The sequence below is a fragment of the Pristiophorus japonicus genome, chromosome 13, assembly GCF_044704955.1.
Source record: "Pristiophorus japonicus isolate sPriJap1 chromosome 13, sPriJap1.hap1, whole genome shotgun sequence".
Taxonomy (NCBI): Eukaryota; Metazoa; Chordata; class Chondrichthyes; family Pristiophoridae; genus Pristiophorus; species Pristiophorus japonicus.
The window spans coordinates 52,444,387-52,460,114 of NC_091989.1; the positions used below are offsets into that span (position 1 = coordinate 52,444,387).

The 15,728-nt window shown below is 42.6% G+C and overlaps 1 protein-coding gene across 1 annotated transcript in view; it reads right to left on the reverse strand.

The window, feature by feature from the left end:
* The window catches only part of LOC139278093 (mucin-2-like), a 75,790-nt gene extending 61,351 nt beyond the window's left edge, over positions 1-14,439 (reverse strand). Inside the window, exons 1-4 of the mRNA XM_070896751.1 lie at positions 14,342-14,439; positions 9,920-9,998; positions 8,556-8,662; positions 6,540-6,715 (exon numbers count right to left, since the gene is read on the reverse strand). Coding sequence (XP_070752852.1) covers positions 6,540-6,715; positions 8,556-8,662; positions 9,920-9,998; positions 14,342-14,356 — 377 coding nt within the window. The 5' untranslated portion in view covers positions 14,357-14,439. The remainder of the gene's footprint in view (positions 1-6,539; positions 6,716-8,555; positions 8,663-9,919; positions 9,999-14,341) is intronic.
* Between the last annotated feature and the right edge of the window lie 1,289 nt (positions 14,440-15,728).

Below are 15,728 nucleotides of genomic sequence, written 5' to 3' on the forward strand. Positions count from 1 at the left end.
AAAGATGGATGAGGTGCTGCAGGCAGATTTTAGGGAGCTAAGAAAAAACTTAACAGGACCTAAAAGATAGTAATCTCCGTATTACTACCGGTGCCACGTGCTAGTCAGAACAGAAAAAGGAGGATAGAGCAGATGAATGTGTGGCTGGAGAGATGGTGCATAAGGGAGGGCTTTAGATTCCTGAGGCATTGGGAGGTGTGGGTTTCTGTGGGAAGTGGGACCTGTACAAACGGAATGGTTTGCACCTCAACAGGGCTGGGACCAATATCCTCACAGAGGGGTTTGCTAGTGCTGTTGGGGATGGTTTAAACTAGCTTGGCAGGGGGATGGGACTCAGAGTAGATTCAGAAGAGAGAGAGGCAAAGCTGGGATTGGAAGGCAGAAAATTAGTTATCGAGCTTGGAAGGCAGAGGAAACAAAGGCTAGAAAATAGTCGAATGTTTGGCAGTGCTAAATGGGATATACTTCAATGCTAGGAGTCTAGGGAATAAGGCAGATGAGCTGAGGCACCGGTAGACACGTGGGAGTATGATAGTATAGCTATTACTGAGACATGGCTGAAAGAAGGGCAGGAATGGCAGCTCAACATTCCTCGTTACAAGGTTTTCAGACAGGATAGAGAGGGGGATAAAAAAGGAAGGGGGTCGTGGTATGATTAAAGAAACAATTGCAGTTTTGAGGAGGGATGATATATTAGAAGGATCATCAAATGAGGCCATATGGGTTGAACTCAAAACCAAAAAAGGGGAAATCACACTGCTAGGATTGTACTATAGACCCCCATGCAGTCAGAGGGAAATAGAGCAAATATGTTAGCAAATTTAAGAGAAGTGCAAAAACAATAGGATAGTAATAGTAGGGGATTTCAACTACCCTAATATTAACTGGGACAAAATGAGTGTGAAAGGTATAGAGGGAGCAGATTTCTTAAAATGCATTCAGGAGAACTTTTTATAGCCAGTACGTAGCAAGCCCAACAAGAGAGGTGGGGGCGGGGGGTGGGGGGGGGGCGGGAGAAGGGGGAACAGTTCTGCACTTAGTTTCAGGGAATGAAACTGGGCAGGTGGAAGGGGTATCCATGGGAGAGCATTTTGGTGGTAGTGATCATAATTCAGTTAGATTTAGGTAGTTATGGAAATGGACAAGGATAGACCAGGAATAAAAGTTCTCAATTGGGGAAAAGCTAATTTTACTAAGCTGAGATGTGATTTAGCCAAAGTGGACTGGAATCAGCTATTTGAAGATAAATCAGTGTCAGAGCAGTGGGAGGCATTCAAGGAGGAGATAGTGAGGGCTCAGAGCAAGTATGTTCCCTTAAAGAAAAAGGGTGGGACTAAAAAATCTAGATGTCAAGGGGCACACAGGGTAGGATAAAGATAAAAGAGAACTTATGACAGATACCGAGGGCTTAATACTGCAGAGGAATATAGAAAGTGCAGAGGTGAAATTAGAAAGGAAGTTAGGAAAGCAGAGGGCATGAAAAAATACTGGCAAGTAAAATCATGGACAACCAAAAGATGTTTCATAAATACATTAAGAGCAAGAGGATAACTAAAGAAAGAGTACGGCCTGTTAGAGACCATAAAGGTAACCTGTGTGTGGAGACGAAAGACGTGGATAAGTTTCTTATGAATACTTTGCGTCTGTTTTCACAAAAGAGAGGGACGATGCAGCAGATATTGCAATCAGGGAGGAGGAGTATAAAATATTAGATGAAATAAACATCGTGAAAGAGGAAGTAGGAAGAGGTTTAGCATCTTTGAAAGTGGATAAATGTCCTGGCCCAGATGAAATGCATCCCAGGCTGTTAAGTGAAGAAAGAGAGGAAAAAGCAGAGGCTCTGACCATCATTTTCCAATCCTCTCTAGCCAGAGGACTGCTAATATTGTACCGTTGTTTAAAAAGGGAGAAAGGGCGAGACCAAGTAATTACAGGCCAGTCAGCCTAACCTTGGTAGTGGGAAAATTCTTGGAAAAAATTCTGAGGGACAGGATAAATCTTCATTTAGAAAGACACAGATTAATCAAGTACAGTCAGCATGGATTTGTTAAGGGAAGATCGTGTCCGACTAACGATTGAATTTTTTGAGGAGGTAACAAGGAGGGTCGATGAGGGTAGTGTGTTTGACGTAGTGTATATGGATTTTAGCAAGGCTTTTGATAAGGTCCCACATGGCAGACTGGTCACGAAAGTAAAAGCCCATGGGATCCAAAACAAAGTGGCAAGTTGAATCCAAAATTGGCTTGGAGGCAAGAAGCAAAGGGTAATGTGTGATGGGTGTTTTTGTGACAGGAAGGATGTTTCCAGTGGTGTTCCGCAGAGCTCAGTATTAGGTCCCTTGCTTTTCGTGGTACAGTACATATTAATGATTTAGACTTCAATGTAGGGGATATGATTAATAAATTTGCAGATGATACAAAAATTGTCTGTGTGGTTGATAATGAAGAAGAAAGCTGTACACTGCAGGAAAATATCAATGGACTGGTCAGGTGGGTACAACAGTGGCAAATGGAGTTCAATCCAGAGAAGTGTGAGGTAATGCATTGGGGAGGGCTAACAAGGCAAGGAAATATGCAATAAATGGTAGGACACTGAGAAGTGTAGAGGAACAGAGGGACCTTGATGTGCATGTCCACAGATCCCTGAAGGTAGCAGGACAGGTAGATAACGTGGTTAAGTAGACATGCAGGCTACTTGCCTTTACTAGCCGGGGCATAAAACATAACAGCAGAGAGGTCATGTTTGAACAGTATAAAACATTAATTGGGCCACAGATAGAGTACCGCATGCAGTTCTGGTCACTACACTACATTGCACTCGAGAGGGTACAGAGGAAATTTATGAGGATGTTGCCTGGACTGGAGAATTTTAGTTATGAGGAAAGATTGGATAGGCTGTTTTTTTTCTTCTTTGGAACAGAGGAGGCTGAGGGAAGACCTAATTGAGGTGTATAAAATTACGAGGGGCCTAGATAGACTGGATAGGAAGGATCTATTTTCCTTAGCAGAGGTGTCAACAACCAGGGGACATAGATTTAAAGTAATGGGTGGGAGGTTTAGAGTGGACTTGAGGGGAAATGTTTTCACCCAGAGGGTGGAGAGTGTCTGGAACTCAGTACCTGAAAAGGTGGTAGAGGCAGAAACCCTTACCACATTTAAAAAGTACTTGGATGTGCACTTGAAGTGCCGTAACCTACAGGGCTATGGACCAAGAGCTGGAAAGTGGGATTCGGCTGGATAGCTCTTTGTTGGCCGACATGGACACGATGGGCCGAATGGCCTCCTTCTATGCTTTAAATTTCTATGATTGAATGATTCTGGCTGGAATACCCAGGATGGAATCATCCACCTGCGGTACCAGTGGCCACAACCCCAATTCCTCTTTCAACATTGTCCCACACCTTACCTTCCCTCTGTTACTGACCATCGCAGCTTCCTCTGGGCCACAATGCTGAAATCAAAGCCACCACAAAGCAAACTTTCCAATGCAACTTTATCCATCTATCTATCCAATATGACATCAAGAAATCAACTCATCACCCTTATGCATTCCCTTAGTGACTGTCCTGTGTGTGCCTTTGCCTATTCTACTGATGTCACACAGTGCTACCCCAGTGGCTGCAACATGGCCGGTGGAAAGCTGCTGACTTTCAGTGGGAGACACTGCAAATGACCATACTGGTTAACTTTGAGAAACTGGGAGTGTCTGATCAATCTTCTTCTTCACTCTCTTCTCCCTCTTCTTGGCCAACCATTGGCTGGGCAGCCTGCGTTTCTTGGGTGCGTGAAACAAAGAAGCACAAGGGTGGAGCTGTGCCGAGGGGAGGGCGCAAAAGCAAGAGGTGCATGCCAGAAGGAGGATAATGTATGAGGATGCCAAGGGCTCAGCCCTGCCCCTGGCAAGAATGGCCCGCACCATCTCCTCCATGGGGGTGAGGTGAAGCTAGGAATGGGAGATGTGCTTCGTGATTGGTACAGATTGTTGGCAGGTGAGTGTTTGTGTGGCGGGGATTGGGAAGTGTGTGAGGCTACTGATGCAGTTGGTAGGAGATGGGTTTTGAAGATGCATTCACTGACCTTGACCTGTGGTCTGAGGTCATGAAAGTTCTTTGGGCACTGGAGCTAGGTGGTGGAGGCGACACTGCTGACAGTGACGGCCTCGGTGATCTGGTCCCACATCATTCTTTCTGGAGGGCCTTCTGGCCCCTGTGGGTAGAGGACCTCTCTTGTAGTGTTGACCCCCTGAGCAAAGCTGGAGTGCTGCATGCGAGACCCTAGATGCACATTTCCTGGCTTGCTGAGCCATTTGTGTTAGTGCTGAAGGAGTTTTACCATTTCTTTTAGGTTCAGAAGACAATTCAGCTTTAAGAGCTGAAGAATGCCATTTGGGACTTATTTAAAAAAAATTTTTGAAAGGCAATAAGGCTGAAAAATGCATTTTGCCACTTGATTTTAATTTTGATTAGTTTTGAACGCGTAACCCCTATAATTCATAGCCCTTCTAATTACCCACAATGCATTGAAAATTCCACAGCCTCGATTCTAGAGGCTGTAAGAAGCTGCAACACCACTCCTGGACAGGAACCTTGGGTCAGAGGCCTCCAATAGCACCACAGGAAGACGTTACATAGTAAGTTAGCACTGCATTGCAATTCTCCAGCCCCCAGGGCGAACTTTTGGCGGATAGCGCTGCGACCATTTTCAGCGGCCTTAAACCCAAGGTTGCGGCGACATGGTCAGGTTTCTGTCGACATCCAATTTTTAACCCTATGATTCTAATAGCTTAGAAATTACTGTCGGCAATCCTGCCTGCCACAAGAACAGTTTGGTCCCATTGGCCTCCTCCTGAGGTCCCCACCATCACAGAAGCCAATTCGATTTACCCCATGATATGAAGAAACAGCTGAATGCACTGGATACATCAAAGGTTATGGGCCCGGACAACATCCCGGCTGTCATGCTAAAGACTTGTGCTCCAGAACTATCTCGCCTCTAGCCAAATTGTTCCAGTACAGCTACAACACTGGCATCTATCCGACAAAGTGGAAAATTGTGCAGGTATGTCCTGCCCACAAAAAGCAGGACAAATCCAGTCTGACCAATTACTGCCCCATCAGCCTACTCTCAATCATCAACCAAGTGATGGAAGTTGTCACTGACAGTGCGATCAAGTGGCACTTACTCACCAATAACCTGCTCACTGATGCTCAGTTTGGCTTCCGCCAGGAGCACTCAGCTCTAGACCTCATTACAGCCTTGGTCCAAACATGGAGAAAAGAGCTGAATTACAGAGGATCGTTAAAAGTGACTACCCTTGATATCAAGGCAGCATTTGACCGAGTGTGGCATCAAGGAGACCTGGTAAAATTGAAGTTCGTGAAATTCAGGGGTAAATTCTATGCTGGCTGGAGGCATACCTAGCACAAAGGAAGACGGTTGTGGTTGTTGGAGGTCAATCATCTCAGCCTCAGGTCATTGCTGCAGGAGTTCCTCAGGACAGTGTCCTAGGCCCAACCATCTTTAGCTGCTTCATCAATGACCTTCCCTTCATCATAATGTCAGAAATGGGAATGTTCGCTGATGATTGCACAGTGTTCAGTTCCATTCGCATCTCCTCAGATAATGAAGCAGTCCGTGCACACATGCAGCGAGACCTGGGCAACATTTAGGTTTGGGCTGATAAGTGGCAAGTAACATTCGTGCCACACAATGGCAATGGCCATCCCCAGCAAGAGAAAGTCTAACCATCTCCCCATGACATTCAATGGCATTGCCGTCGTCAAATCCCCCACTATCAACATCTTGGGGTCACCATTGACCAGAAACTCAATTGGATCAGCCACATAATTAACACATTTTAGGTTAACAGCTTCATCAAAATAAAGAGGGATACAATAAGAGTGCATTGTTTAGATGCTCGCATTACTGACATTAATTTGCAGTTTCCGATGATTTTCGTTCAAGAAACCAATTAGAGATACACTGTTTTTATTATTGTTGAAATAATTTTCCTCTGCTAAAAATGACTACCTCAAGTTTACATTGGAAAAGCTTATTTCTGGGTTCAGTGTGTAATTGCGACATGGAGCTCTCCCTGTTCCTGGCCAACACTCATCCCTCAACCAAAACACAGTGACTGTCATTCATCTCACTGCTGTTTGCGGAACCTTGCTTTGCGCGAATTGGCTGCTGTGTTTGCCTAGCAACTGACCAAAAATAATTAATTGGCTGTGAAGCACCAGGGACACCCTGAGGATGTGAGAGGTGCTATATAAATACATGAGTCACTACCTTCAGAAAAGAAGTGGGGAAAAATGATTCACTTTCTCGTGATACTGCTGTCAAAATTCATCACAATAGTGGCAACTGTAACAACACTCTTCTGGACGTATAGTGACACCCATTATAACCCATTGGCATGGGTACCACTGGCACTTATCTGCCTGGTTGTCTGACTGACAGAGTATAGTTTTCCTTGTTGACTGCCTTTCAACAATTGTTATGTTAATTGTTTACTCATACCACCAATGAAATAATTACCTTATTTCAGGTAGACTTGTACATAGTCGTGATAGTTCTTCAAATGTGGCACACGCACACTCTTTCCTATTTCCACCAGCACAGACATCCCTTTGGCATAATTTTAAGTACTTACTAAAAAAGGTAGGGTTCTCAAAACATGTGGAAAAATACAGCGATAGGGGCAAGATGCAGCTCTGAAAGTAGAAAAGCACAAGAGGGAATCAGAAATCTGTGTCACGTCCTTCATTCTGCGGCTCCAACACTAAGTGGCAATAAAATGGCCGCCGGCAGTCAATGTCACGTTGAATGGAGGTTCTGCTGATTTCACCAACACGCCTTCACATATCTTTAATAGTAATGTATGACAAAGAATTTCACTAAATTGCAGTAAGTTTATTATATTTTAAATACAAATATAGACCAGCCAATAGCAGTTTTGGTACCCTGAAAACGTAGGATGTTGATAACTCCTCCAATAGCTATGTGCCCTGTGAGACTATTTGGTGCATTGGATTTTAAAATTAATTGTCAGATATAGCTGATCTCCTGTGACAGATTAAAAACCAGTGAAGGGTTTAGTTGTCAGGAATGATAATATGCCAAAATATCTTTTTGTGCATTTTTCTTGTGATGGTGTAATATGTTCAATTGTGCCATTGAATTCTGATGTTTGTTTTCCCCGATTGAAATTGTTCACGAGACTAGATGTCTGGCCACTACAGAAAGAGCTGAATGACATTAAAGAGCAGGGAAGTACTCAGCTAAACATCTGGCTGACATCTGCACAGTGCAACTCTAAACACAAAGGTTGGAAATTTCCTCCTCCGCCACCCGTAATTTCCCAGTAATTTCACAGTAATTTCACAGTAATTTCCCAGTAATTTCACAGGGCTTCTGCTAAACCTCTGGCAAAGTTGTGGCAGAGGAGAGGGATCTGCTGCGAGAACGTTCCCAGCCGAGTGTTGGGTGGGGTGTGCAGTTGGTGTTGGTGTCTGGGGTGGAGGGTTGGGCTGAGAGGTAATGAATGTGTTGGATTTGGGGCAGGGCTTTGGGAATGAATGAGGATCATTGGAGTTTTTCTGGTAGACCTGGGGTTGGGGAACACTTGGAGAGTGCATCTTTTATACCTGGGAGCATTCATTGAGAGAATGAAGAGCTATTTGTGGGGGCTTGGCTCTGAGAGAACAAAGATTGCTGGATCATCCTGGGGCACTGTTCTGGCTGTGGCTTGGTGTTGACACATTATAATGTTGCTATTTCATGCATGCGCAGTGGCCAAAATATCATGTTCAATCTGCCTGTGCATGGAACTGGCAGTCAGTTTGCAGGAGGACAGGTTACACATTGCAAAGGTAAATACAGGAAAGTAGTGCAGTTAGCTAGCTTTTCCAAGACATGGGCTGCAATATCAACTCAGCCCAGTACAGTAGCGCAGTGGCTATGGTACTGGACTGGCAACTAGAGGTTGTGAGTTCAAATCTCACCTAGCCAAATTGTGAAATTTAGTTAAAAAATTCTGGTAACTTGTGGATGAGCATGAGATAAAATGGATGCTGCCGGATTGTCATTAAACCCCAATTGGTTCACTAATGTCCTGTCATCTCCTATCTGACCAACACGTGACCCTAGGATCACAGATCTCTGTTCTCAGGACACTGACAAGTGTGCAGTATATACTGCCTTTGCGGTGTAGCCCACAAATAAAAATAAAATTGCATTCTTTGGATGCTCCCACTGTTCTGAGCCTCACTTTAGGCCATACAATAACACATATGAAAGCATTCAATGTGAGGGGTAAATATCAACTCTATTACATTCATAACTGGAAATGGAATCAAAGGAAAGATGACATGTTTACCATAGAAACATAGAAAATAGGTGCAGGAGTAGGCCATTCGGCCCTTCTAGCCTGCACCGCCATTCAATGAGTTCATGGCTGAACATTCAACTTCAGTACCCCATTCCTGCTTTCTCGCCATACCCCATGTCTGTGAAGGAATTGTTTTACAAGTAATCTGATTGTAAATAACTTACAGCAGCTGCTGAGCATGTTGAATGTGTAGGTTGATCATTAACACATACGTGACCCAGGATATCTAGTTGATTTGCAACCATAATGTTATATAAAGCATCATTGGAATCTGCACAAATCAAAGAGGGAAATATACCGTCAGATGACAAGTGCTGCAAATTTGTGAAATGCTAACAGCAATGTTATATTTCTTACAAACATTAAATAATCATCAATATATACATCTATTTATATTATATTTAAAATATGGGACCTGAAATCACGGTTGGAGGCTTCCCGCAGGCGACTGCCTCCGATCCGCCAGAAAAGTACGCACCTACCTGGTGTTCCGTACCTTCTGACTCTTGAGCCTGCAGGTGACGCATGTGTAAAGGCACACGTTTCCCAGGGGTGCAAATGGTTCACAAGCATCCCTGGGATCACGTGGGCCTGCCCAACCAATCAGAAAGGGGGATCCTCATTATGCTTATGGAGATTCCATTTATGTATAGAATCAATATAGACATAATAGGAATTATATAAAAAACACACTTTCACACAACCTAAATAAAAAGAAATCACATGTATAAAATTAATTTTATACAATTAATTTAAGTTGAAAAATAAATTTACACATTTTTAAAGGGGCCAAAAATAACCTAAACTAATTTTAAAGATTTTTAAATGTTTAAATGATTTAAAAAATGTTATTTTAATATTTATTTTCACCCGTATGCTGGTAAAAGAAGGCCCTTAGCCTGCTATTAGCAAGCTTAAGAGTTTTGTGGGTATTTGTTGGGCAGTAGTTAGGCAAACAGCCAGCCAACAAATGTCCATTTCATGCGGCTGATCAGTCAAGCTGAATCTTGACTGATCACAAGTTCCGGGTTTTCGCACATGAGCAGCGCACGCTGTCATAGGCCCTGTAAAATCCGGGCCATGGTATCTGCACTCACTTCTCATCTGTTAAACTTGACTTCCTGTTGTCACTTTATCACAATGTTGTGGAAACGATTTCCCATTATGAATTCTATATTCACATTCATTATGGGCTTTGGCTATATAAATTTGTCAGGATGTAATTACACAATGTGACCACTGGATGGCCATTCCTGAAAAGGTTCACTGACAACTTGCTTTTTCTTTGGTTGAGTTCTTAAGGCAAGTTTTAGCTTTAAATTATCTTCTTTTTCCACAATGGAAGCTACTTTACATTTATTGCTTTATGATATTTTTAGCTTACCCACTGATAGATCACAGAATAATACATTCTGTATTACATTATATATATCTTTATCCTCCCGCTCGCTGTGAATAACATCACAGGAGATCTGGGAGTACATTAAAATTCGGTTTGACTCTTTAACATCTTGGTGGTTTTAGTTACCAGAATTGATTCCAGTTCCTTCTTGAAAATTCCCACAAAGGCCACATGTTTGATTTTTGTATTTAGTATCAAGAGTTATCTGTGAATAAAAGATAAGAAGTTCCAGGCATCAAATGAAAATTTCGGTCACTGAAATCTTTATAGAAATATTTATATGAGTTTCAATTTATAATTACCGAAGACATGTATCTTGTGCGCTGATTGTCTGGGTTTGAAATCAGAGAATTAAGTGGTGGTAGGTTTAGTGATAAAATGAAATCATTGCGCCACCAATCTGAAAGTGTTAACTGCAGCTTAGTGTGTAACACTTCACTTCTGAGTCACAAGATCATGGGTTCAAGTCCCACTCCAGAGACCTGAGCACAAAATTCAGGCTGACGCTCCAATGGAGCGTTGAGGGAGTGCTGCACTGTCAAAGGTCTCATCTTTAAACCTTTTGGGTAGATATAAAAGTTCCCATGGCATGAGTTAGAAACATAGAAACATAGAAAATAGGTGTAGGAGTAGGCCATTTGGCCCTTCTAGCCTGCACCGCCATTCAATGAGTTCATGGCTGAACATGCAACTTCAGTACCCCATTCCTGCTTTCTCACCATACTCCTTGATCCCACTAGTAGTAAGGAATTCATCTAACTCCTTTTTGAATATATTTAGTGAATTGGCCTCAACAACTTTTTGTGGAAGAGAATTCCACAGGTTCACCACTCTCTGGGTGAAGAAGTTTCTCCTCATCTCGGTCCTAAATGGCTTACCCCTTATCCTTAGACTGTGACCCCTGGTTCTGGACTTCCCCAACATTGGGAACATTCTTCCTGCATCTAACCTGTCTGAACCCATCAGAATTTTAAACATTTCTATGAGGTCCCCTCTCATTCTTCTGAACTCCAATGAATACAAGCCCAGTTGATCCAGTCTTTCTTGATAGGTCAGTCCCGCCATCCCGGGGATCAATCTGGTGAACCTTCACTGCACTCCCTCAATAGCAAGAATGTCCTTCCTCAAGTTAGGAGACCAAAACTGTACACAATACTCCAGGTGTGGCCTCACCAAGGCCCTGCACAACTGTAGCAACACCTCTCTGCCCCTGTACTCAAATCCCCTCACTATGAAGGCCAACATGTCATTTGCTTTCTTAACCGCCTGCTGTACCTGCATGCCAACCTTCAATGACTGATGTACCATCACACCCAGGTCTCGTTGCACCTCCCCTTTTCCTAATCTGTCACCATTCAGATAATAGTCTGTCTCTCTGTTTTTACCACCAAAGTGGATAACCTCACATTTATCCACATTATACTTCATCTGCCATGCATTTGCCCACTCACCTAACCTATCCAAGTCACTCTGCAGCCTCATAGCATCCTCCTCGCAGCTCACACTGCCACCCAACTTAGTGTCATCCACAAATTTGGAGATACTACATTTAATCCCCTCGTCTAAATCATTAATGTACAGTGTAAACAGCTGGGGCCCCAGCACAGAACCTTGCGGTACCCCACTAGTCACTGCCTGCCATTCTGAAAAGTACCCATTTACTCCTACTCTTTGCTTCCTGTCTGACAACCAGTTCTCAATCCATGTCAGCACACTACCCCCAATCCCATGTGCTTTAACTTTGCACATTAATCTCTTGTGTGGGACCTTGTCGAAAGCCTTCTGAAAGTCCAAATATACCACATCAACTGGTTCTCCCTTGTCCACTCTACTGGAAACATCCTCAAAAAATTCCAGAAGATTTGTCAAGCATGATTTCCCTTTCACAAATCCATGCTGACTTGGACCTATCATGTCACCTCTTTCCAAATGCGCAGCTATGACATCCTTAATAATTGATTCCATCATTTTACCCACTACTGAGGTCAGGCTGACGAGTCTATAATTCCCTGTTTTCTCTCTCCTTCCTTTTTTAAAAAGTGGGGTTACATTGGCTACCCTCCACTTGATAGGAACTGATCCAGAGTCTATGGAATGTTGGAAAATGACTGTCAACGCATCCGCTATTTCCAAGGCCACCTCCTTAAGTACTCTGGGATGCAGTCCATCAGGCCCTGGGGATTTATCTGCCTTCAGTCCCATCAATTTCCCCAACACAATTTCCCGACTAATAAGGATTTCCCTCAGTTCCTCCTCCTTACTAGACCCTCTGACCCCTTTTATATCCGGAAGGTTGTTTGTGTCCTCCTTAGTGAATACCGAACCAAAATACTTGTTCAATTGGTCTGCCATTTCTTTGTTCCCAGTTATGACTTCCCCTGATTCTGACTGCAGGGGACCTTCGTTTGTCTTTACTAACCTTTTTCTCTTTACATATCTATAGAAACTTTTGCAATCCGTCTTAATGTTCCCTGCAAGCTTTTTCTCGTACTCCATTTTCCCTGCCCTAATCAAACCCTTTGTCCTCCTCTGCTGAGTTCTAAATTTCTCCCAGTCCCCGGGTTCGCTGCTATTTCTGGCCAATTTGTATGCCACTTCCTTGGCTTTAATACTATCCCTGATTTCCCTTGATAGCCACGGTTGAACCACCTTCCCTTTTTTATTTTTACACCAGACAGGAATGTACAATTGTTGCAGTTCATCCATGCGGTCTCTAAATGTCTGCCATTGCCCATCCACAGTCAACCCCTTAAGTATCATTCGCAATCTATCCTAGCCAATTCACGCCTCATACCTTCAAAGTTACTCTTCTTTAAGTTCTGGACCATGGTCTCTGAATTAACTGTTTCATTCTCCATCCTAATGCAGAATTCCACCATATTATGGTCACTCTTCCCCAAGGGGCCTCACACAACGAGATTGCTAATTAATCCTCTCTCATTACACAACACCCAGTCTAAGATGGCCTCCCCCCTAGTTGGTTCCTCGACATATTGGTCTGGAAAACCATCGCTTCTGCACTCCAGGAAATCCTCCTCCATCGTATTGCTTCCAGTTTGGTTAGCCCAATCTATGTGCATATTAAAGTCACCCATTATAACTGCTGCACCTTTATTGCATGCACCCTAATTTCCTGTTTGATGCCCTCCCCAACATTACTACTACTGTTTGGAGGTCTGTACACAACTCCCACTAACGTTTTTTGCCCTTTGGTGTTCTGTAGCTCTACCCATATAGATTCCACATCATCCAAGCTAATGTCCTTCCTAACTATTGCATTAATCTCCTCTTTAACCAGCAATGCTACCCCACCTCCTTTTCCTTTTATTCTATCCTTCCTGAATGTTGAGTTCCCAGCCATGATCATCCTGGAGCCACGTCTCTGTAATCCCAATCACATCATATTTGTTAACATCTATTTGCACAGTTAATTCATCCACCTTATTACGGATACTCCTTGCATTAAGACACAAAGCCTTCAGGCTTGTTTTTTTAACACCCTTTGTCCTTTTAGAATTTTGCTGTACAGTGGCCCTTTTTGTTCTTTGCCTTGTGTTTCTCTGCCCTCCTTTGAAGAAGAGCAGGGGAAATCTCCCTAATGTCCTGCACAATATTTATCCCTTAATTCAGAACAACAGATTATCTGGTTATTATCTCGTTGCTGTTTGGGGGACCTTGATGATCACAAATCGGCTGCCTTGTTTCCTACATTACAACAGTGCTGACACCTCAAAAATATTTAACTGGCTGTAAACTGCTTTGGGACATCCCGAGGTCATGAAAGACACTGTAGAAATGCAGCTCTTTCTTTATTTTACTTAGATAAATTTTTAAACATTAATTTAAAGCCAGTGGAATCACCCCTCACTCTAAGTGAAAAATATAATAGTAATCATGTGTGCCAGTAAGTCTATTTCCCGCTGCAGCACCAATATAGCTAACCGACATGACAGACATTAGAGTTACTGCAGCAAATGATTCTTGACTGCGGTAAAACGTGCATGTTTCTGGCAATGGGTAGCTGCGTCAGGTCACATCGGACTTAAATCCAGTTACTGTGATCACAGGAAAACTGAGCTAGTGTTGAAGATCACCGTGGCTTTTATTTCATCGCATGCAGCTTTAAAGGCAAACAAATGCATTGATGAGAAAGTCACAAACACTAATATCGACCCCGGAATCTTCTAATGCTCATGTAAACAGTTTTGATTTTGCCAGAATACAGTCTGAAATCACCCTTTGCTTCCTTCGATGGGGGAGGGGCAGGCTCCTTGCCAGAACTTGGCACAAGCAGAATATAAAAAGAAAATGACTTTTAAATGAAGGAGCAAATTAAGTATGTGCAGCATAGAACATTGTGCAAACCCGTTTTAAGGTGCTCACGTTGCCAGTCTTGAGCGAGACAAGTCAGCCCAGACTAGAGTTGTATTTCATCCAAATATTAAGATTGTAGATGCAGTTGTTCCCATCAAATCGGGACTTATGCTCATTTAAAAAACATGGCATCACTTTTATGAGAAATAATAACATATTTTGACAGAGGTCTACCTTTAAGAAATACATGTATGCAGTCAAGAGAAAACTTATGTTTCCTTCTCCAAGAAGTATACAATAAGATAGAAATGGTGTTTATTATCCCAGCGATTAATTCAGTGTACCGAAACATATTTCCATCAATGATCCCCCTAAGGTACGCAGCCGTGCACGAACCGGGAAATCCCTTCTGGGATGCTCACTAGCTGCAGCTGCTGGAAAAGATATTGCGCAACAGGCGAGCAACAAATTTAAAGGGACCCTGCACCAAAAAAAAATTAAAGGGAACATTAATTGCCACCATTAATTATTGCTGATTGTTAACTTGGCTCATTTGGTAACCCTCCTGCCTGTGAATCAGAAGGTTGTGGCTTCTGTCTTCACTTCACAACTTGAACACATAAATTGACTTTCCAGTGCAATACTGAGGGTGTGCTTTCTGAGATGTCTGTGCTCCTTCAATTCTGGTCTCTTGTGCATTTTAATCACTCTGCCATTAGTGGCCGTGCCTTCAGCTGCCTAGGCCATAAGCTCTCGAATTCCCTCCCTAATCCTCTCCGCCTTTCTCCCTCTCTCTCCTCCTTTAAAACACTCCTGAAAACCTAATTCTTTTCTGTCCTAATATCTTCTTATGTGTCTCGGTATCAAATTTTGTTTGATAACGCTCCTGTGCAGTGCCTTAGGATGTTTTACTATCTTGAAAGTGCTATATAAATGCAAGTTGTTGTTTGTTGTTGCTGTATTGTCAGAAATGTTGTTCTTTGGGTGAGAAGTTAAACTTAGGCTCTCCAGCCTCAAGTACCCTGCTGACCTTGGTTGTTTATATTCAAATATGAAGAATGGGCATTTGATTGAGATAATAGAGGACATCACCCGTGGAACTGTGCAAGACACAGTGCTTCAGATATAGGAAGGTAGACATATGAAGGATGGAAAGCCACAATTAAATAAGTTGTTTATCAAACCTTTACTTGAAGTGTCTATATAAACCACAATAAAAATGCATATTTGAATTATCTTACCGACAACGAATCGTGATGATTCCAGATCAGCGATATCGTATGTTTCCTGTTTGAAATGCGTGTGTAAACTCCATATTTCTGGATAGCAATGATTTTATCATCATACGGCAATTTTATTCTACAAAACAAAAGTGTGGACTCAATAACTTATTAGAAGCTAAAAGAGAGTCTGACCTCGTTTAAAAAAAAAAAATCCCTAAAGGCATTCTCAGCTATAAACAGCTATATACATGCAACTGGTAATTTGTTTCAAGTGTTTGGTTTAGCTCAATGGATTTAGGATTTAGTAATAAAGATGCTTCTGAGTAGCTTTGTATTACTAGTATCTATTTCAATGAAAAATTTGAAAGCCATCCAGCCCAGGATGATAGGAATATCCC